This window comes from Rana temporaria, chromosome 1 (assembly GCF_905171775.1).
Source record: "Rana temporaria chromosome 1, aRanTem1.1, whole genome shotgun sequence".
NCBI lineage: Eukaryota > Metazoa > Chordata > Amphibia > Anura > Ranidae > Rana > Rana temporaria.
The window spans coordinates 112,857,361-112,882,493 of NC_053489.1; the positions used below are offsets into that span (position 1 = coordinate 112,857,361).

The 25,133-nt window shown below is 40.4% G+C and overlaps 1 protein-coding gene across 1 annotated transcript in view; it reads right to left on the reverse strand.

Annotated features, from left to right (window-relative positions):
- EDIL3 (EGF like repeats and discoidin domains 3) overlaps nucleotides 1-25,133 on the reverse strand; it is an 862,525-nt gene that overhangs the window by 201,783 nt on the left and 635,609 nt on the right. The window contains exons 7-8 of the mRNA XM_040341735.1: nucleotides 20,898-21,053; nucleotides 2,600-2,744 (exon numbers count right to left, since the gene is read on the reverse strand). Coding sequence (XP_040197669.1) covers nucleotides 2,600-2,744; nucleotides 20,898-21,053 — 301 coding nt within the window. The remainder of the gene's footprint in view (nucleotides 1-2,599; nucleotides 2,745-20,897; nucleotides 21,054-25,133) is intronic.

The following is a 25,133-nucleotide window of genomic DNA, read 5'->3' on the forward strand; positions in this document are numbered from 1 at the left end:
TGCCACTTCCTTAAAGGGGGAGTACAGGTACGTTCTTTTGTCCAGGAGTGCCATTCTGTCAACGTTTATACGTGCGTGCGGCGGTCAGCAAGCAGTTAAAGTGTAAACCCACTCTCATTCTTTCTAAACTACTGCCATAGTGCTGATCTATAAGGATATACATGCCTCCTGCATATATCCTTACCTGTCAAATGTTTCCCATCTGTCTGTTATAGGAACTGAAAAACTGCAGATTCTGTGGGTGGATCTGTTGTTTGGAGCTCGGTGGGTGGTGTCGTGACGTCAGTAGACTCCCCGCTCCTCCTGTACACTCCCCTTGTCAACATGCATTTTTTCCTATGTATTCCTTACACAAAATTCTGCTATGATCACTAACATCCAGTCAAAATCCAGAAAAGTAACCACATGACTTCAGAAAAGGAGTGGGGGTAGGAATTAAAAAATAATGCCTGTCTCCAAGCTAGTGCATGAAATATGTAAATAACCTGTCATTTACAGCAAGGGGGTGGAACGGACTAAGGTTTTTCTCTGTAAGTCTGTTTTATTTCACTGAACAATAAAAGAGGATTGCTCAGAGCTGGATTAACTCTGTGTGGCAAGACTGGGCGCAGATGACAGGAAATCTTATACTGTATATTGTGACATCAAAAAAATAAATACAAATGCTCGGGTTTACATCCACTTTAAATTGAGGTTGTTTAAAAAAAAACATATTTAAAATCTCTAATCTATAGACACAATGGGCTAGATTCAGATAGCCCGGCGTAAATTTCTGCGGGCGTAACGTATCTCAGATACGTTACGGCGCTGTAACTTGCGCCCTAAGTTACGGCGGCATAGCATATGTGGTCCGGCGTAAGTCTGCCTAATTCAACTGTGGATGATGTGGGCGTGTGTTATTTAAATTAATTGTGACCCCGCGTATTTGACGTTTTTTACGAACGGCGCATTCGCCATCCGTGAAAGAATCCCAGTGTGCATGCTCGAAATTACGCCGCAAATCGTCAATGCTTTAGACGTGAACGTAACTTACGTACAGCCCTTTTCGTGAACGACTTACGCAAACGACGTAATCGACGGAAAATTCGACCTGGCCCAACGTCCATACTTAGCATAGGATTAGCCTCATATAGCAGGGGTAACGTTATGCCAGAAAAAAGCCTAACGTAAATGACGTAAAAAAATGCGCCGGGAGGACGTACGTTTCTGAATCGGCGTATCTACCTAATTTGCATATTCCTTGCGTAAATCAACAGAAGCGCCACCTAGCGGCCAGCGTAAATATGCAACTAAGATACAACGGCATAGGAGACTTACGCCAATCGGATCTTAGCCAAATTCCGGCGTATCTTGTTTTCTGAATACAGAGCATCTTAGAAGTTACGCGGCTTCAGCGTAACTTCTTTCTGAATGTACCCCATTGTTGCCATTTACAATTAACCTCAGAAAAAGATTTCTCTTTTGACCAGAATGGTTGATGAAATGCTCAAGGCAAAGCTTTTATATTAACATATCATGAAAATGACTAAACTAAGGCAAATCGTTATTCCAATTTGCTTTTATATGCCCAGGTTCACATTTGAGTAAAAACAATTACTAGCTAAGGAGGAAGCTAACCGGTAGCATTTAGGTGATGGGAAAAAAAACTCAAGATTTGTTGTCTGAGTTGTTAGCATTTTCTTATATGAATTCTGACAACACACTACGGCTGGAAGAGAAGATGAATTACAAAATAAACAAAGGCAATCCAGCAGCATCAGACTTCTTATCATCAACTAAAATAAATATGGACGATCTGTCACTTTCAGATGGTTTTTAACCTTTGGCTGCAAATGTTCTACTCCTCATATGTATTTTCTAGGTTTCATCATCTCTAAGCAATACTTCATTCTGTCACAGCAACAGCCCACTAGTCATCTGCTCTCTTAATTTCTAGTTTTATTGTGGAAAATGCACAGAATTAGGAATAACTTAAAGTTGACCTTGCATGTAAAAGTAAATCTCAGACATTATTATCTAAATACGTAAAATGCTGTATTATTTTTCTGGAATGCAGAGTCTGGCCTAGGGTTGCCACCTTTTCTTCGAGTCAAACCTGAACACTTTAGCAGCACACAGCAATTTTTTTATAGTATAAACGATACATATATTTTGCTATTAAATAACACTTCTAATCATATGAAGTTAATAACAAGAGCCCCCCTTTACATAAGAGTCCACAGAGTTCCCCTTTTACTCAAGACCAGGACAGTACTACAAACTATCAGATATATTTATGGAATTTTTATTTATTTTTACTAGTAATGGCGGTGATCAGCGACTTATAGAAGGACTGCGATATTGCGGCAGACAAGCTGAACACCTAACTGACAATTTTGATACTTTTTGGGGATTTGCAGTGCATCTAGGGTGGGCAGTCCGCAAGCGGCTAGACAGTCTACACAAAAATGGCTGTTCCAGAAATCAGTACTGCACGGGAAAATGCAAATCGTATCTGACAGTGGCATTAGCAACGCTAAAATGTTTCAAATGATTTAAGTTCAGTGATATGGATGAGATTATAATGCAATGTTTTCAGCCATGTTAAAATTAGACTTACCTGATAGTTCACACCCTAGTAACTCCATCCGTAGCGTGCAATGCCGCCTGCACACCTGTGGGTATAGGCGAATGTACTGAGCTTCAATTGGTGGTGTGAAGGAGTTGGCATATGGCGTGTTGTTGTCCACATTACCCCGAAATACCTGCAAGTAAGGAAAAGAAACTTTGATTCTCTTGTCTAATTGTTATCCTATTTCTGCTGTCTCATGATTTTTCCACAGATGACTAAACCAATTATTACCTTGTTGACATGTACTAATGAAGGGTAAGTTACCAACATATTGATTAACTGAAGGCTTATAGAATTACAGTATATGCAAATCCTCACCTTGTAAAACATTCTATTGAGTTTAAAATAAAAATGAAAGGCAAAACATTTGTGAATAGCTAGAAGAAACATTACACCATTTTCCCATTACCATTTAAGTGATCCCATGCCCTCTGTTCCCAACTGCATAAGGATCTTAGAGGGCTGAGGGATGAAAATCAGCAGTACACTGGTCTTCCCAGTGAATGGCTATGCAGGGGAGGCATGATTATTGGAGCAAAGCAGGCTGAGTTCTCAGCACAGTGTTCTCCTGCTTTGTGTGGTCAGTATATCTCAGTATTATTGTGTTAATTAGGGAGCCATCTATTGGTTGTTCTCTGCAATTGCAGCCTATTTCTTTCTGAAAACAGAAAGCCAGAAGTGTTTTTAATTGTTAATAAAGTTTCACCATTACACCAGTCCAGAGCTATCTTAGCTTTCAGAAGCATGCCAGTGAAGCTCTCCTATTTTCCTCTTTAAAACACAGATGCTATTTATTGTTTGTTAAAGATTACACTGCTATATATTTGCGGATGAGTCATCAGCTGCGCAGCAGGGTGACAGCTGAATGGAAAGAAAAACATTACTGGCAATAGCAAAATGTTTAAAAAAACAACTTGGGGTCCCCCCCAAAAGCCGTACCAGACCCTTATCCGAGCATGCAGCCTGGCAGGCCAGGAAAGGGGGGAAGAGGTAGTGCACCCCACTCCTGAACCATACCAAGCCACATGCTCTGCCCCCCGCACCTCAAAGCACCTTGTCCCCATGTTGATGAGGACAAAGTCCTCTTCCCCACAACCCTGGGCAGTGGTTGTGAGAGTCTGCGGGCAGGGGGGTTTATCATAATCTGGAAGCACCCTTTAACAAGAGGGCCCTCAGATCTTTGTACCCCTACTCATTTACCCAAAAAAGTGTCAAAAAGAAAAAAACACACACACACAGTTTTTGACAATTCCCTTGTTAAAAATAAAAAAATAATGTCCCCTGATGTAGATCCATCATCAATGGGGGCTAACCGTAGAGTGCCTGTTCCACAGTCTGACAGTTCTTAAATATGTAATGGGTGGGGCCACCTGGCGATGTCACCTGGCGGCACCGCCCCATGGGACATTACTGACCTAGCATGCATTGGTCGGTGAATTCACAAAGGGGCAGGGCCATCAGGTGACGTCACCATGTGGCTCTGCCCCTTACTTATTTAAGAACTGTCAGATGGCTCAGCAGGCAGTCAGCATTAGTGAAGTATGAGCACCTCCTGAAGGGTAACTTATAAAGGAGAGTGCTTGTAATAGCTAGAGAGGAGAACTTAGGCCGCGTACACACGATCAGTCTATCCGATGAGAATGGACTGTTTTCATCGGTCCAAACCGATCGTGTGTGGGCCTCATCGGTTAGTTATTCTTCGGTCAAAAAAATAGGAACTTGCTTTAAAATGTAACCGATGAACGCCTCACCGATAGGTCAAAACCGATCGTTAGTATGCAAAAGCATCAGTTAAAAACCTGCACATGCTCAGAATCAAGTCGACGCATGCTTGGAAGCATTGAACTTTGTTTTTTTCAGCACGTCGTCGTGTTTTACGTCACCTTGTTCTGACACGATCGGTTAATTAACCAATGGTGTGTAGGCGCGACGGAACATCAGTCAGCTTCATCGGTTAACCGATGACAACGGTCCTTCGGACCGTTCTCATCTGATGGACTGATCGTGTGTACGCGGCCTTAGATGTACACTGGATCACCAACTAAGCAAACATCATTAACTATTATTCATTACTTTGAGCATCATGTTATGAGTGGGTCTGGGAGGACAAGAGTTAACTAGCAATAAAGTCAGCATGAAGACTTGTAAATATCAGTAATTAGACCTGGCCAATATGGACATGGCATATAATAACCAGAATTGTTTTTATTTATTTTTGCCTATTTTTTACTTGAAAAAAAAAACATTATTCACCTCTCAATTTTACTGAAAACCAATAGCTTAGCACCCATAAATATAACTCACCAAAAGGACCAGAAGTCTGCTGAAATGTTTTCTAATAAATTAATTCAATAATAAATAATAAAGGATTGGCAGTCAGTGTCCAGGGATACGTCTTTGAAACTCCCATATTTCAGGTATTTTAATGATCCCTATGAGATTGTTATATTTTGCCTCTCTCGCCTGATGGCTACTAAATATAAAATGCTCAAACCTTTTTCAGCCGAACAAAATGAATTTTGATGATAGAATCACACGTATACTTTAAAGATGCATTTGTGAACAATTTTTAAACTTGCTATAAACTTTGAAAATATAAATCTTCTCAGTTGTTGTAGTAAGAAAATAATATAAAGCAGAGTGACCAAATGTTTGTAGAAAAAACTGTACCACTTATGTCTAGTAAACTTTCAGTTGGGAGCAGTAAAAACTGGCAGTAAGGAGCCACATTTTTACTGCTCTTCGAAATCTTGTAAAATCTTTATTTTCACTCTTTGTGGAAGAAAAGACAGTACAAACATTCCCGACATAAGACTTTAGAAACATCTGATACAAAATACATTTAAAGATATACAATCAGATATAAAGGATTTTCACCATTATCAAACTTGCAAAACGATGCTGAAAACACACCTTAAATTATAGGAGCAGCAAAAGGGAATGCAATGTAGAAGGCTAGGGAAAGGGGGAAAGGGAACAAAGGAAAGGGGAAGGGAAATGGGGGTAGAAGAAGATACATAACTGAAGGGAGCAGGGAGAGCAGAATATTCCTCCTGCTCCCAGAAAAAGCAGAAAGAGGAACCAATGTGATACCTAGCTATTCCCTGATCGCCCATTCATGCAATAAAAAGCTATAGGATCAATAATGGTCCAAACAAACTCAGATGTTTATTTTGTTAATTGTTTATACATGTGAGAGGAGGTAAAATGTATCCACAAAACCCAAATATTAAAGAACTTGTTGTAGTTTTCAGTACATTGATGCCGCTACTCCTCAGCTTTCCTTATTTCCTGCACCTTCTGTAGCCATTCTCTAACTGTAGGGACTACCAAGGACTTCCAATGGATCAGAATGAGGCATTTGCCTGCATTAAGGAGGTGAGGAATTGATTAGCATGTACAGTATATGTATATACCAAATCACTCGTCTGCAAGTCGTTCAAAATACGGCCGCTCGACTAGTGACTGGGAAAAAAACATGGGAATCAATCTCACCTTCACTGAGATCCCTTTGGTTGCCAGTAAAAGACAGAATCACTTTCAAGGCACTCTGCCTAATACATAAGTGTATTCAAGGCAACGCCCCCCAATATCTATGCGAAAAAATAAAAGCCCATAACCCCAATCGCATTCTGCGATCCACCAATCAAAACTTCCTCCAGATACCCAAGGCCAGATACAAGTCCAAAGGAGATCGAAGATTTGCAGTCCAGGGACCTCGCCTGTGGAATGCACTACCAACCACCATCCGACTGGAGTCGGACCACTTGGCCTTCAGGAGAAAGATTAAAACCCATCTCTTCTGAGGTCAAGGGGTTCCTTACCCATGAAATGGATACAGCGTCCATAGGCGATTCAGTTTGCATGTGTTGCGCTTTACAAGTCTCTCTCTCTCTCTCATAGGCCCCTGGAAACAAATAGGTATCATGAAATAGCATAGAAAGAGGCTCACTTCCCCGGAACTTGCTCTGGCCAAAATGCTTTGCTTCGAGGCTTATACCCTCTGTCGCACTCAGCAGGCAGTAGCACCACTGTACACAACCCTTTCAAGTATATGGAGTCGTGCTACCACCTCCCTGCAAACTTGTGAAATGCGCATGGTTTAGGAGCGGTCCTGAGAACTTTACAGAATTAAAACAGGCAGTGATAAGGTGACATATCTCCTCACAGCTGCCTGTCAAAAGCCCTCTGGAAAATGATCCACTGCAGATCGCTCTTGAAAGAGTGATGCTAGTGTAAACAAGCACTTTCATCAAACAGTAATTAAATTTCCAAAAGTCATATAACGTATCAATTTCCTAACTGATTATGTCTCACTAGATAACACAGTAAACGTTAAACTCAATTTGTATGCCACTTTAAAGCTGAACTCAAGCTTTCTTTTCACTAGAACTGAATGGAATAATCAATCCCAGCATAGGGCATACCTCTGTACCATGTTGCTCTGTAACACTCCCCTGTCAGGGGCCCCTTACTGAAGAAGTCACACCCATTTGACGTAACGCGTATAGGGGGGAGGAGTCGCAGTGCTGACGTCATTCCGCGATCATCTCATTTTATGCATCCTAAACCCACACTGCTTAAGTGCTTCGCTTGTGAGTAATGTTTTACTGTTTTTATCAATGAAATAAACCTTTGGCATTCAGAGAGCACTAGATTTGTTGTTTTTTTATTCCTATGTTTACCTGATCCATTTGAGGCAGGTTTAAGACTGGTTTATAGCCAAATTAAAGACCTATGGTTACACAGACGGAATAGGAGCTCCACGCCAGGCTTATCCACATAATACCCTGAGAGGTAATCTGCTTTATCTGACCTGCTGGTAAAACAGGGGTCAGACTTTGAAGTGGAGGAGAGCACCAGCATGTTATATTATTTAGCACTGATCAGTGAAGTCTTCACTTGGAATTTATAGCGGTCACCTTTTGGACTTTAATAATATCAACGTAACGATTATTATTTATGTCACAAATTAAGTGTTTTGAATATTTTCTATTCCTAGTGTTGTGCCATTCTAATTAAGGGAATAGGTATGATTAACACTGTGGGGTAGGTTTATAGTCACACCCTATCTGAATAATTGATTGTGCACATTGTATATTGCTTATTATTGCAGGTTGATCACTTATTCATTTGAATATCAGCATTTAGTGATTATTAGATATTCAGTATATTGGTAGCGCGGCACTGTGCTGATAATATCCTGCTAGCTTGTTACAGTCTGTCCCTTTCCATATGCACTACAGTGATCACAGTCTGCATGTGCTTTTTCACAGAGTATGCATAGTATTAAATGGTATAAGAATGGAAAATAATTAGAATAAATAATATTTTTGTCTGTACAATTTATATTACAATGTGGCAGTTGTTGAGGGTGCCCCTTATCCCCATTATTATTTGCAAAAATGCTTGAATCATTGGTTGCAAAGATCAGACATTACTTGAACATCAATGACTTTAAACAAGGTCTAACAGACAAAAAAAATGGATGATGTTCTTTTATATTTAGGTAATACAAGTCACTGTTTGGACAATGTTATGACTATAATTGTAATCTTTGGTAATTCTTCAGGATTATTATTAAATTGGAGTAAATCTGTATTGTTAACCATTAATTGATTGAAACCCTCTCTGCTTCCACATCCATTAAGATGTTTACCTCTTTTAAATATTTAGGCGTTATTTTTTCTGCAAATCCTGAGATGTATACTTGACTAAATGTGGATCCAAATTTCAGACACAGTGTAAATCTTGGTGTAACCTTCATTTGCCTATAGTTTTTAGGTCCAGCATTATAAAGGGGATCTGGATGACCCATTTATTATACATACTTCATATTTCACCAGAGTGGATGGTGATAAATACCTTTAGTGAAATTAATAGAATTTTTGCAGATCTTATATTAAGGATGCCTCAAATAACATAGAAATATTACAGCACCCAGCTCATGAGGGTGGTATAGCCACGCTAGTCCATGGATATATTATGTAACCCTGTAGGTGCAACACTCTGTGGACTGAAGTAAGGGGATACACCCATTTATTACTTGACAACTTCATGTGTGGAAGGGGTAGATTTTTTTAAAGGCATTCGAGGGGAGGATATTGTGATACAAGTCATATTGTAATTGAATGTTATTAAAAATTACCTTTCCTTTTGAATCTGCAGCCGCTGTATTTTCTATAAATGAAAAGCAATTTGGCTACATGGAGTTGTTCTGTACACAGAGTATGTACAGACCACCCCCCAGAAACATAATTTCCTGCTTGTGTGATTGGCTCACCAATTTTCCCGGAATCCTGCCTAAGATACAAGTCAGATTTCAGGCATCCCCTGCAACAAAAATTGCATTTTCGGTGGGATCTTTCCAATAGGAACACGTCTCAGGCCCCGTACACACGGCCGGATCTATCCGCTGGGATTGATCCGCGGATCAGTTCCAGCAGATAGATCCGGTCGTGTGTACGGCCTAGCGGACATTTCCCGGCGGATAAAAGTCCAGCCGACGGATTCCCAGCGGATAAAAATTTTGTAGCATGCTAAGAAATCTATCCGCTGGAATCCAGTCCAGCGGACTGATCCGGTCGTCTGTACAGACTCACCGGATCAGTCCGTCTGCTCCCATCCCTCGCATGCGTCGTAATGATTCGACGCATGCGTGGAAGTATTTACCTTCCAGGGTCGCGCACGTCGCCGCGTCATCGTCGCGGAGATGGCGCGGCCACGTCACTGCGGATTTATTCCACAGGGATTTCGATCTGATGGTGTGTACATCCATCAGATCCAAATCCGCCAGAGGATTTATCCCCGGGAAACGGTCCGGCGGACCGTTTCCAGCGGATATCCTCTCGTCTGTACGAGGCCTAAATGGTTGCCAGCCCAACAGATTTCCTGATTCGTGCTCTGCAGCTGCCACAGCTTACTGATAATTATGAAACCACTCACATTAGACCCATTGGGCTCAGAGGCACAGACTAACACACATGGATTTCTTCAGAATAACAAAGGGTAGGAATCTGCAACAAAGGTTGTTATAATCCTTGCAATGTACATAGATCACTCAGGGGGGATGTTTTTTCTCAACAAAAGTGGAGTTACGCCTTAAGAAACTATTATGTAACAGAAAATGGCAAAGCTTGAAAGATGTGTCCTTTGGAAATAAAAGTGTATTTTATGGCAAGAGTTTTTTTTAAACTGAAAACGTTTTTACTAGATTTATAATTACGTCATGGAGTAGACTCCCAGGAGAAAAGAACTATGTTTTATTATAAGATCCAAGTAATAGAGGATGTGGTGCAGTCAGGTTGCAAAGGTTATTAATTATTATCTATATATCATATTAACTAATCAATATATGATGAAATATATTTGTAAATGCAGAAAGCACTGGTCATGAGACATACAGTAGGTAGGGTTGAAAAGGTAAATGACCACAGATAAAAAAAGGTGATTCCATCTGTTTTGATATCAGCCCCTCAAAAGAGTAACTTCTTTATTGTCCATTGGACATTTAGCTACTCATTCCCTTTACAATGCAGACCTTGGCAATAGGCCTAAATGTGAAATTATTGTGCGAGCCTTGCGCTATAGATATAATAATTTGTGATTAATAAAAGCTGCTACCTCAAAGTAAAGACAATGCTAACTTAAGTGATTTTTAACAATGGGAGGGGGCTACCAATAAATGAAATGTCACAAACAGCAAATAAAACATTGCAATTCCAACTTAATATACATAATAAAATGCACCGTGCTTAATAAGTGAATATACAGTTAAAATAGATCAAAGAAATCCTTCAAAAGTCCGTAAATTCTTCTGTGATATATTGCCAAATCATAACACAGGCAATAATCTTTACAGTGTCACACCGATGTGTGTGGTTGAGGTTTTCTACTCATCAGAAAGACATGACCTCTTTATCTAAAAAGAAGGTCGGATTAAGCTTGGTTTGTGGGTCTTTGAACTTGCTTGAATGTCAACTGGCAATGAACCAAGATAGCCTTCCATACAACAACCTCCCCCATCTTCTGAAATACATGAATTAGGATTTCAAGTAGAAACATTCCAGCACTGCAAGGTCCATGACACTCCTCTCCACCATGGTATCTCATTAAAAATAGAATGGAAAAGGTGCCATAGCGTAATATTGTTTATTTAAACAATCCTGATGACGTTGTATTTGAAGAGGTCATGTCTTTTTTGGTGAGTAGGAAATCTCAACCACACACATTGGGTGCAACTGCAAAGATTACTGACTATGGTGATGGTGTTATGATTTGACAATATATCACAGAAGAATTTATAAAGGATTTCATTGATCTATTCTAACTGTATATTCACTTATTAACCAGTAGCTGACGGCCGTACGACTTTGTACGGCCGCAGCGCGGCTCTACTTCTCTAACAGGCCGTCTTTTTACGGCCGCCCCTTTGCTCGTTCCCCGCGCGCGCTCCTGAGCGCGCAGCGGGGAACTGCTGTGCTGGCCATGTCCCCTGGACACAGCCAAACACAGATTGTGGTAAATAGTCAATCACAGCGGCTATTTACAGCGCGATCTGTGCGGCCAATGAGAGATGATCTCATATGTAAACATATGAGATCATCTCTCATTGCCGACTCTCCCCTCCTCACACAGACACCGCGTGTGAGGAGGGAAGAGCTAACTGTAAGTAACCAGCGATTTGGAGAAGAAAAAAGTGAACAATCAGTGCCCCCAGTACCACAGTGCCCCCCAGTACCAAAGTGCCCACCAGTACCACAGTGCCCCCCAGTACCAAAGTGCCCACCAGTACCACAGTGCCCCCCAGTACCACAGTGCCCACCAGTACCACAGTGCCCACCAGTACCACAGTGCCCCCCAGTACCACCGTGTGCCCACCAGTACCACCGTGTGCCCACCAGTACCACCGTGTGCCCACCAGTACCACTGTGTGCCCACCAGTACCACCGTGCCCACCAGTACCACATGTGCCCACCAGTACCACAGTGCCCACCAGTACCACAGTGCCCACCAGTACCACAGTGCCCCCCAGTACCACAGTGCCCCCCAGTACCACTGTGTCCACCAGTACCACCGTGTGTCCACCAGTACCACTGTGCCCACCAGTACCACCTGTTCCCACCAGTACCACCGTGCACACCTGTGCCCACCAGTACCACCGTGCCCATCAGTACCACCGTGCCCATCAGTACCACCGTGCCCACCTGTGCCCACCAGTACCACCTGTGCCCATCTGCCACCTCAGTGCACATCTGCAATCAGTGCCCACATGTGCCACCTCATCAGTGCCCACCTGTGCCGCAGTCAATCAGTGCACATCAGTACCCATCTCATCAGTACCCATCTCAGTGCCATCTGTGACGTCTCATTAGTGCCATCTGTGCCGCCTCATTAGTGCCATCTGTGCCGCCTCATTAGTGCCATCTGTTCCGCCTCATTGGTGCCATCTGTGCCGCCTCATTGGTGCCATCTGTGCTGCCTCATCAGTGCCCACCTGTGTCCACCAGTACACAGGCCTCATCGGTGCACATCAGTACCCATCTCATCAGTACCCATCTCAGTGCCATCTGTGCCGCCTCAGTGCCATCTGTGCCGCCTCAGTGCCATCTGTGCCGCCTCAGTGCCATCTGTGGGCATTTGTACTTTCCTGGCTTGTTAGGGTCTCAAGAAATTCGATAGGCCTTCAGTACATCAGGTGTAATCAGATGTGATAATTTTTTATGATTTGCACCATAGCTTGTAGACTCTAAAACTTTCACACAGACCAAATAATTTCCAAAAATATTGGGTTATTTTTTATCAAAGACATGTAGCAGTATAAATTGTGCCCAAAATGTATGAAGAAAAAATAATAATTTGCAAAATGTTATCACAGAAACTAAGAAAAAATCGTTTTTTCCCCAAATTGTCGGTCTTTTTTCATTAATAGCGCAAAAAATAAAAAACGCAGAGGTGATCAAATACCACCAAAAGAAAGCTCTATGTGTGGGAAAAAAAGGACAAAAAAATAATTTGGGTACAGTGTTGCATGACTGAGTAATTGTCATTCAAAGTGTGAGAGCGCTGAAAGCTGAACATTGGTCTGGTCAGGAGGGTGTTTAAGTGCCCAGTATGGAAGTGGTTAAGCACAGTGCACTTTATTATTATGTATATCAAGTTGGATATGCAACATTTTATTTGCTTGTGACATTGTGACATTTCACTGATTATTGCCAGCACTTTAGTACCCCCTACCATTGTTAAAAAATAGACCTACAGTAACTGTACCAGATGTGAACAAGCCCTGGGACATTTTACGTATGATCTTATCTGGAGTTTTCCCAATGGAAAGATGTTGTTAAACATTTTATTGGAAAATATTGTATGAAATCCATATACCTATATTTTGGAAATTATTTACACTGTGGTTTGTTTACAGCACTGTTTACTGATATACTGGATATAGCACTTTATGCATTCGATTTAAAGGGATAGAAGGAGGATATATAAACAATCTTAATATTTTCCCTTGTTGGCAATAGCTTTTCTTATTGGTCCAAGAAATGGCCAGAGTATAGTATTAAGATTAATCTACCCCCTCTCCCCCTTCCATAAACTTCAGTAGGGTTAGGTTTTTGCAGATTTCTAGCAAGGCTTGACAAACTCCCACAAATTGAACTCAAGCTGATTTACTCATCCTTAAATAAAACCCCAAATTCATGTATTTTAGAATTGTATTTAATTGACAAGGATAATTTGAAGGAGCTTCTGTAACTCTGTAAAGCCCATTACATCCTTAAAAATCAAAAGCACCTTATATTTGTACTCCCTGTTTGAACCCAATGCTTTTTACAAAAACGTTGCTAAAGTTAAATAGCCAGATTCAGAGAGACTTACGACGGCGTATCAGTAGATACGCCGTCGTAAGTCCGAATGAGCGCCGTCGTATCTTTGCGCGCATTCTTAAAATGAGATACGCCTCACTGTTGCTAAGATACAACCGACGTACAGTAAGTCTCCTATGCCGTCATATCTTATGTGCATATTTACGCTAGCCGCTAGGGGCGTGTACGTGGATTTATGCGTTGAATATGTAAATGAGCAAGATACGCCGATTCACGAACGTACGTACGCCCGTTGCAGTAAGCTACACCGTTTACGTAAGACATACGCCGGCGTAAAGATAAGCCACCAAAAAGATGGCGCAGCCCATGCAAGGTATGGACGACGGAACAGTCGTCATATTTTACGTCTTTTGCATAAGCGTACGTGAATGGGGCTGGGTGTAGGTTACGTTCACGTCAAAAGCATTGAGTATTTGCAAAGTGATTCTGAGCATGCGCGCGCATTCACCCTACCAACGGCCCTCATTTACATGGGGTCACGGTTAGTTTACATGTAGCACGCCCACTACCTGCCTAATTTTAATTAGGCGGGGTTACGCCGGGCCATTTGCGCTACGCCAACGTAACTTATGGAGCAAGTGCTTTGTGAATACTGGCCTTGCCTCACTATGTTACGTCAGCGTAGTGCAAATGGGATGCGCTACGCCGAACTAAAGATGCGCCCGTCTCTCTGAATCTGGCTACAAATGTAAAAAGGATAGTACAATATTTTGTGAAAATGTTAAACCAAAAATGACAATTTCAATCTTACCCTTAAAGACAAACCTAAAATGACCTGTTTTCTCTATTCCCAATGCAAGTGTTGGCTTCAATTACAGAAAATCATTAACTCATTTTTATACTGTCAATTTACCTTAACCAAGACAAAACTGATTACTTAGTATTAAAGCTTAGAGAAATATAGGAGTTGATTATGTAGAGTTGTTTTAGAAATGAAATATCCCATGGGGCTTATTAGAGGAGCTGAAATTTTTGTTTCTACTTAAAGTCAGATAATAATGAAAGAGAAAATAGTTAGAACCACATTAACATGTAGGTATTAGACATTGTCAGACCTAAGTGAGAATAAGCAAGGAATAATGAGCTAGGTTATGGGAGAAGGAGTAGATCAGCGATGAATTGCAATTACTAAAAAGCTGAACTGAGAAATCTGCTGAAGACTTTTGTTCAAAATCAGGATTAGGTAATGTATTAAAGTCACTCTACTATTCTGTGACTTTTATCTTAAAGCAGAGGTGACAACTAGGTTAAAATGTCTAAATCAAAATAGTTTTGGAAAACACTTCAGATGTGATTTACAAGAAGAAAAATATCAGTCTGATTGGAAACCCTCTTCAGTAACAAGAGGTGTGTTGAATGTCTTGTTCCCACTGTATTAATTGGTTCCTTCCATTGGCCCTTATATTATCAATCTCAGTCAACTATCTTTAATAAAACAACGATTGTCCCAGTTGATATTTAGTTGGAGACCCAATGAATTTTTGGGTCTCCAACTCCATATGGCCTAAATATCCACTGGGACCTCAATTGTTTGATTATTGATAGTTGATTGAGATTGATTTTATATATATTTTTTATTTTGTAATGTTTTATTGGGACAATATATTTAAATGATGTTGAATATAATCTGAATTATGAGCTATGATTTTTTTAAAGTATTTTATTGATTGTTGGAATAATGGTTTTCATTTTGTAATGGGAACTGCTCTCTTACTATGGACTGATTTTTAGAATGAGCAGATGATCATTTTTAAATTGCCACCACTAGATGGTGTTATACTAATAAGGAATTAATATATATTTTTTTTTATTACATTTAACTAATTTAATACAATATTGTGTTTTGTAATCATGTTATCAATTATTAGATGTATGAATTTGTGATTGGTTTAATGTATTTATAAGTAGCTAAAGGTCATGGCTTAAGAGTGGTTTTCACTGATAGTGACATATATTTATATGGTGTACAGTACCTGTCATCATGGCCAGCCAATCCCCTTGAAAATGTCTCTTCAGATGAAACTTGTTGGGATGGGGCTTATGCTGATATCATCACACCGACTGACCAGCCAGAGGTGTGTTTGTGACATGTGAAGCAGTACATGTATCTGGCCCCCACCTAACATCTGTACATTAATTGATTGTAGCTTTAATGAGCAGGGCCTTCTGAACTCCTACTGTATTAAAGTATATTGTATTTGTATGGTCTGCCATCAAGTTGTAAAGAGCTGCGTAAACTGTTGGTGCTATATGAATCCTAATAAATATAATAATAATAATAATAATAATAATAATAATAATAATAATAATAATGTTTATTCTATGTGGGTATCTTGCTTTTAGTTCATAAATACTGCTGGTGGTTATACACTATGGAGTGTTAGTGATCTTTTTTTGCTGGTGCTGAGCCATTGCTCCCTGTTGGTATGCTCTGTGGTTTCCAATCATGTTTTCTGCATACTGGACCTGTGCTGGGCTGTGTGACTGGATTGAGGCTGACATTACCCTGGATGTATTGAGTGTTCACTAGACATCTTATAATTTGGGTTTTGGTAAGAGGCAGATATTTCTTTTGAATGGTGGTAGAGCTCACTGGTAAGATGCTGATCAAGTTCACACGGCACTGTTGGATTTGTTAGCATTTTTGCACATATGGTTATGGACTCACAGCAGACTGTATTTTTTTAAATGCCCAGTGACTTAATTTTGTTATTCATTTGTTTATTTATTGTTTTCACCTTATGATTACATAATTGCGAATACACATTCATTACCAATACATTTTTATGTTATTCAGTGCTGAGACAGTTTAACTGACAATTACTCTGTCATAAAATTCTGTATCCAAATTAATTTTATAGTATTTTTTTGAGACAAACAACGCTTTCTGTGTTGGTACTTAATGTTCACTGGGATTTTTATAGTTTGTTTACTATAAAAAAGAAAAAAAGACTAAACATTTTGAAAAAAAAAAACCTTTCCCTTACTTTCTGTAAAAATAAAAATGTCAGGATAGTAGGAAAACCCCCTAAATGACAACCCCCCCTTTACAGAAAGTATACACTGATCAAATTTGTTGCCACAATTTTTTTGGAGACACACGCCGGTATTAATGGAGTTAAAAATGGAGCCTGGTAAAGGTGCACCAGATACAATGATGCACAGGTCATACACAGAAGAGTAGACATGTGCACTGCTGAATTTTTTCTTAATTTCATACATTTTTGGCTTTTTTTTTTCGTTTTTTTGGATCATTCGTTATGATCGCAATTCGTAAATTCAAAAATTTGTAAATTCGAAATTAAAAAAGAAAATCTGAAAATTCAAAAGAATAATTAAACTATCTAACCAATAATAACGATTAAATTATAAGTATTGGAATTTCATTTTAAATTTGGCTGTTAGTGAATGTAACAAATAAGAATTTGTCCAAAGTTACCAATTATCCGAAATAATGAATGACGCAACTAAACAAATGGAACAGAACAAATTGATAAAAAATAATAATAATAAAAACAATATTATTATTATTGTTATCTATCATTATTAATTTGTTACGTTTCATTCGTTTAGATACAGCATTTGTTATTTTGTATAATTTGTAACTTTGAATAAATTTGTATTCGTTACATTCACTAAAAGACAAATTTGAAAGGAAATTCCGATACCTATAATTTAATAGATAGTAATAGTTAAGTTATTATTAGTTAGTTATAATTTCAGATTTTCAAATTTTGGGGTCTTCGGAATTTTGAATTTTGAATTTCCGAATTGTCAAATATTCAGAAAAATTTGTTAAATGGGTTTCCGTTAATTCCGACATTTCTAAAACTAATTTGCAGAATATGTTAAAAAATTAATTTGGAACAAAACAAATTGCCTACAGAAGTGTGAGAAAGTAAAGAGGTTAATGTACTGGTCACATACAATAGTAAAATGATGGGTTAATATTCAGATGTGCAGGATAAGGGAGGTGAAAGGGTTAATATATAGAACACATGAAGATAGCATAGAGAAAGTATGCGTAGGATAAGAGGGGAAAATTACAGGGTTAATAAAATGATTCCTGTGTTACAGAAACAGAATGAATTAATCTGCAGCTGCTGATTCACCAATGCTGTCCCCATTGATAATTAGACTACTTAGACTACCTCTCTGCTAGGGAAGAGCCCGATGTTCAAGCCGAACGTAAGTTCGACTTGAACATCGGGTGTTTGCCGAATAGCAGACAATGAACGGTGTTCGTGGCAAATTTGAAAGCCGGGAGCACCGTTTAAAAGTCTATGGGAGATTAACATGAAAAATCAAAAGTGCTCTTTTTAAAGGCTTGTACGCATGGTATTGTCATAAAAAGTGTTTTAAAAACTGCAGTTTTTTTTTCGGGAGCAGTGATTTTAATAATGCCTAAAGTGAAACAATAAAAGTTAAAAATATTCCTTTAAATTTCGTGCCTGGGGGGTGTCTATAGTATGCCCGTAAAGTGGCGCATTTTTCCAATTTTTTCCTATTTTTCAGTCCCGCAGCAAAATTAAATTTCTAAAGGAAAAAAAGTAATATAAACTGATCGCGGCTGTTATGAATTGTCGTGTCTTGGAATACAGATAAAACTCATTGAAAAAAACTGCATGGGTCTGGTATGAATATTAAGGGCAACCCCTGAACCAAAAAAATAAATACAAATTGCATGGGGAGTCCCCCCAAATTCCATACCAGGCCCTTCAGGTCTGGTATGGATTTTAAGGGGAATCCTGCACCAAAAAAAAATGGCATGGGGTCCCCCCAAAAATCAATACCAGACATTTATCAGAGCATGCAAATTGGCAGTCTGCAGGAAAAGAGGGGGGACAAGAGAGTGCACCCCCCTCCTAAACCGTACCAGGCCACATGCCCTCAACATGGGGAGGATGCTTTGGGGTCTGACCCCAAAGTACCTTGTTCCCATGTTGATGGGGACAAGGGCCTCATCTCCACAAACCTTGCCCAGAGGATGTTGGGTTTGTGGGCGAGGGGGTTATCGGAATCTGGAAGCCCCCTTTAACAAGGGGACCCCCAGACCCCCTTGTGAATTGGTAACGGAATTTGCTGCAGAGACCACTTTTATCTGAAAGCGGACCACTTGCTGAAGAAGAGGATACTGGGGTTATGGTGCCCTGCCATAACAACGATATCCCTCTTCAAAGTATCGCTGTATAATGACGGCGGGCAGTCCGTAAGTAGCAGTTAGTGGTTCGTAAGCTGCGTGCAAAAGTGACAGAGGGCTGAGACAAAACCATTTAACACTGACCACTGATAGGGATGCTGATAGGGGTGCCTACAATGGTTGGCTTTTATTCATTAATGTAAAACATAAAAATAAATATCTAAAATAAGAAAAATAATGCAACAACCACATTTAAGGATTGGTAAATATAAGGCTTTTTGTTTTTGAGTACAATACAACTCTAAAGACAATGGAGTTATATCACCCATCTGAGAGTTAAGTTGGTAACAGCTTCTATTGCAGAGAGCAGTTATATACACTTTACATTCAAGTGGCAGGGTCGCTTTTAAGAGCAAAGCAGTGTGGGAATCACCCAAAATGCCATGCTTCAATCACCTGACAATGTGACTTGTGGATCTTTACTCTCCCTTTAAAGCTAGCAGGCGGAAGTGTCATGGAACACAAACTTTTTTTTTTTTAAAAAGCTAAAAAAATGCGAGATGTTTGAATTTTTCGGAAGCTTTTTCTTTTTTTTTAAAGCATTTCTTACATGTTTGCCTATGCATTGTGTTAAGAGAGTAAGGCTGCTTTCACATTGGGGATAGAGCTGCGGTGACTATATAGCCACGCTATTTGTAGCGCGGCTATACCGTCGTATTTACCGCGATATTCGGGCGCTAGCGGTGAGGTTTTAACCCCGGCTAGCGGCCGAAAAAGGGTTAATACCGCTCCTATACCGCAGTAAAGATGCGGCTAGCAGGACTTTTGGAGCGCTTCTGCTAGCGCACGGCTTCAGTGTGAAAGCCTTCGGGCTTTCACATTGAACACTACAGGGCAGTTTTTTTCATGCGGTATAGCAGCGCTATTTTTAGCGCTGTACCGCATGAAAAACGCCTCAATGTGAAAGGGGCCTAAACTGTCATTTCCTTAGTTTGCCAGGCAGGGTGTGACAACCTAAATGCACATATGCTTTGATAGACATATGACTGCTATACTACATTCTGGGTAAGGAAAGACCCTTTTTAAAGGTTTACAGGTTTTGGGTTTGGAAGCCTTGTAGTTAGCTATAGCAATATTCTGCTGAGTCTTAAAGTGACTGGCTTCTGTTGCTTCTGTATGCTATTCTCAAAGGAAATACTTAACAGGGTAATTTTTAGGACCTCACAGCAGAGACTGCAAAAAGAAAAAAGAAAAAGCACATATAATGCTTGTGCTTAGTTTTGCATTAAAAGAGAAGTAACGTTTTTTTTTTTCTTCAGATTCCTACTTACCTCTGTGGATGCAGCATCGGTCCGATGCTGCATCCACAGATGCTGCATCTGTTTACCGATGTCTCTGCACTGAGAACCGAGCAATCAAAAACAACGGATCATTACGTTTTCAGAGCTCCGTGAGCAGAGAGCTGTAGACTGTGAGTCACAGCTCTCTGATCTTCCCCTCCTCGCTCATTGGAGCACTAAGCTGTGGAGGCGGTGGCCAGCTCAGGGTCTCAGCGGCTCGCTGAGAGGCTGAGCTGGGTGTCAGTCCAGTGACTTCTGCAACGTCAGCAGAGAGCAAACTTCAGACCACTCTCTGCTGAAAACGGCTCACAGGAGTGCAAAATGAACTGCACTCCTGTGACCCATAGAAGAAGTACAGCCAAACGAACTTTGGCTAGACTTCGCCTTTAAAGCTTGCAACCAATGTTAAAGTGGTTCTAAATTTAAAACGTGCTTTACCGTAATGCATTCCATACATTAAGGTACAAAACACTTGTTCACCCACCTCCTTCACTTACCCGAGTCCTGTCTCAATTCAGTATTGTTCCCAGCTGCAGATATTCACTCCTCTCTTCATAGTCTCACAGGAGACTCAGGCAGCAGTGTGCGCCATTGGCTCCTGCTGTTGTCAATCAAATCATGTGAGGAGGGAGCAGGGGTGTGGCTGAGCCAGGCTGTGTGTGTCTATGGACACACAGCCCAGCTCAAGAGTGCACCTGCGCCCCTATAGCACATGGTTTTCTATGGGGGCACACGCAGGAGAGGAGGAGCAGACAGCACCGGCGGGGGACTTCAGAAGAGGAGGTAAGGTACAGCTCTACTATCACACAAAACAGGTAATTTATAGAAAAAAAAGGCTTAACAATCACTTTAAATTATTCATATGAAACCTTTACATGGAAATGCCTCTTATTTAAGAAAAGTATAAGCAGATTTCTTACCATGTCTTCATTCATTTTTTTTACTTTATATGTTGACCATGACTTTCCATCATCACTGTACGCAATCTTGTATGACTTGATATATTCTGGGCTGCCTATTCTTTTTGCTCCTTGTGTGATGACACCTGTGACTCTCATCTTCCTCTGTAAATTTATCTGTAAGTAGGCAGAAAAATGTCAGTTATGCCTAGTTTTTACCCAGTATTTATATCCAATGGAGTACATATACCAATTTCAAATAGATGCATTCTCGAATAAGTTGGATATTCAATAAATGTCTGCTAGGAAATATTTGACATGTCATCACTGGACCCCCGTGCAAATAGATTCATGATGGACAGTACTGTATGTAAAATATATTTCTTTAGATATGCCAAGGATTCTATGTGGAATAAAATATGTTTTGCTCATAGCAGCAATCTAGTAAGTGTACAAAATCCTTTTGAAACAAACATGACAATAGATCCAGTGAGAATTGTGTTTCTTATAACAAAAAAACCTCGAACATTTCCCAGAGAGTTTATGACACTTTGCAGACATGAAGTAAAAATGTTGACAAAAAAAAAGACCATTTCAAAAGTTCAGAATATTGCTGCATCTGTTTTATAATATCAGGTTAGTAAGCCAAGAGTTGGGCTTTAACCACTTAAGGGCCAGAAGAATTTGCCCCCTCAATGACCAGGCCATTTTTTGCTATCCGGCACTGCATCACTTTAACTGACAATTGTGCAGTCGTGCGAGATTGTATCCAAACAAAATTTATGTATTTTTCCCCCACAAATAGAGCTTTTTTTTTGGTGGTATTTCATCACCTATGCGATTTTTATTTTTTGCACTATAAACAAAAAAAGAGCGACAATTTTGAAAAAAATATATATTTTTAAAGATTTTTGCTATAATAAATATCCCAAAAGTAAAAAACAAAAACAAATTCATCAGTTTAGGCCAGAATGTATTATTCTACATATTGTTGTTAAAAAATATATAATAAGCATATATTGATTGGTTTGCGCAAAATAGGGGATAGATTTATGGAAGTTTTATTATTTATAAATGTTTTACTAGTAATGGCGTCGATCTGCAATTTTTAGCAAGACTACGGCATTGCGGCAGACAGATCGGATCACTTTTTACACATTTTTTGGACAACTCACATTTATACAGCGATAAAAATGCACTGATTACTGTGTAAATGTCACTGTCAGGGGATGGGGTTAACACCAGGGGGCGATCATGGAGTTAAATGTGTTCCCTGGGAGGTGTCAGGGGATGGGGTTAACACCAGGGGGCGATCATGGAGTTAAATGTGTTCCCTGGGAGGTGTCTCCTGTGGGGGGATGGGACTGACTGGAGGAGGAGAGAGATCGCTGGTCCTAATCACTGGAACATCAGATCAGTCTCTCCTCCCCTGTCAGAACAGGAATCTGTCTGTTTACAATGAAAGATTTCCATTCTGGCTCTCTGTGGAGAAATCACGGATGGCTGGCAGACATCACGTGCATCAGCTCCTACGTCGTGCCACGGGCGCTCGCACGCGCACCCCCTTTCGCTCTCTATCCCCTATTTTGTAGACAATATAACCTTTGCACAAATCAATCAATATACACTTAATGGGCCAGATCCAAGTACCGCTGCGCACTTCTTACGGAGGCGCAGTGTCCCGTTTTTGCCCTGCCCCCCCTGCAAATTATCTGCGCTACGCTTCATTTACGAAGCAGTAGCCACGTAATTTGCGTGGGCGCTCCTCAAAAATGCCCGGCGTAAGGGCGCGTAATTTAAATGATCCCGTAGGGGGTGTGGATCATTTAAATTAGGCGCGTTCCCGCGCCGAACGTAGTGCACATGCTCCGTCGGGAAACTTTCCCGATGTGCATTGCGGCAAATGACGTCGCAAGGATGTCATTTGCTTCAAAGTGAACGTAAATGGCGTCCAGCGTCATTTACGATTCACTTACGCAAACGACGTAAAATTTTAACTTCGCGACGCGGGAACGACGGATATACGCTAATAGCAGGAGCAGCCTTATGCGAAACCCGACGAAGGGAAACAACGTAAACTGCGTACGCAGGGCTCGCGTAGGGTAGTGAATCGGCGTTAGTATGCAATTTGCATACTATACGCTGACCCATACCGGAACGCCCCCTAGCGGCCATCGTAAGAATGCAGCCTGCGATATGACTGGCATAAGAGCCTTATGCTAGTCATATCTTAGGCTGCAGTCGGCGTAACGAGGTTCCTGAATCAGGAGCATTCGAAACGCCGGCGCAAGTAAGCAATTGCGCTGCGTAACTATGGTTACGCAGACGCAATTGCTTTTTGAATCTGGGCCATTGTGTTTTTTTTTTTTTATATCTACGGCGATTCGCCCAGGAGAGCCAACCTGCAGCAATATAATGACGGCAGCTGGTCTTAAAGCCATTAAAGGTCAACTCCAGACAATTTTTGTAAATAATTATAGAAAAGTAGGGAAGTTATAATTCCTTTCCGATGTTTATTTCTTACTGTGACACGATTGCCAAATTGCTTAAAATTATTAAAGGGGTTGTAAAGGATTTTTTTTTTTCATAATAAGCATCCTTTACCTGCAGACAATTCCTCTTTTCACTTCCTCATTGTTTGTTTTTGCTCAGAAGTTGCTCTATTTCTTCTCTGCTCTGTTCACTTCCTGCTTGTCTGATTGTTACTGACCACCGTGAAGGGAGGGTTTACTGCGGTGGTCCGTAACGTGCTTGCCCCCTCCTGGGAACTACATCTGTGCGGCAGGACGCTCTCTACGTGTTAGAGATTTCAAGGAGGTGTGAATTACTGAGCGTGCCGCAATTCATACTGGGAAATGTAGTTCTTACATGAACGAGCTCCGCAAACCAGGAAGTGAATGAGAGAACAGAAACTAGAACGCCGGAGGTGATATAGATGAAGGAATTTAATAGGTATTTACTTGTTTTTTTAACAGAATCATTACACTATTCTGTCTGTCTACCTTGCAGACATTAATTTTAGGCAAAAAAAATGTTTCCTTTACAACTCCTTTAATAGAAGTTCAAACCCTTCCCTGAAAATTTGTTTTTTGACTGTGTTACCATTGGAGAAATGTCACATCACAGGAAGTGAGAAGAAATCTCTCCAGTGGGGATATATATGGTTGATATGTACTGTATGTACTTACATCATTACACAACTGAGTATGAATACAAATGTTAGTTATAAAAGGTGGTTATCAATGGATAAATTGTAAATAAAATTGATTTTGTTGTAGATACTCTGTACCCTTAACCCTGTAGAAGACTTTTTTTCAAACACGTTGGATCTGTCTTAGCCTTGGGATATTTACAGAAACATCAACCATAAATCAATGTTTGCATGATCCCTTTCTAGGTCAAATTTGGGTAGATTTCAGACGGTAACATGTATGAAATGTTGTACAAAATGCCAGCCGCTATGGGATTTTAATTGTGCTCATTCTTTTGATGATGTAAACTAAAAAATATACACTGTGAATGGTATTGCCTAAAAAGTCCCAAAGGAGGTGGTCTTGTTTGTTCAATAAGAATATAGCAGATGGCAATAAATACCTCACAGAAGCTACAGCATCTCTCTTCTATCCATAATAAAAACAGAACTCCAGCCTTACTTTCAGTTTTTCACAGTCGTGCAGGCTTATCTGTACTAAAATTGTTCACTCAGATTTCACTGCACATTGTAAGCTTCTCTCAGTGTTCAGTAGAAGCTGCGGCAAGTCAGATATTTCCTGATTGGAGGACCACCAGCATCCTCTAGTCCTTTTCTCCCCATTCTTCCTGTACCTAGCCTGCTGCTTTTATTCCTTAAAATTTCAGTTCTTTTTTTTTCTCTCAATTATGGAGGCTCAGCATCACATGTGGGCATTGCTTCGGAGAGAATGCATGCAGATGTATCCTGTCTAGGAATGTCCATTTCCTCAGACTGACATCTACCCATAAAGTGATATCTTTATCCGCTTGCCACCCGGCGCACACAGATATACATCTGCAGAATGGCACGGGCAGGCAGAAGGATGTATATACTACCCCTTTAAGAAGCACGCCCGCCGCGATCTCCGTAAGCCCGACCTCAGGTCCCACAGACTCGATCGCCGCAGGTATACGGGGAGATGTTAGTGTAAACACAACATCTCCCTGTTCTGCCTAATGACACTGTCACTGATCGTGTTCCCTGTCATCGGGAACAACGATCAGTGACGTGTCACAGCAAGTCAC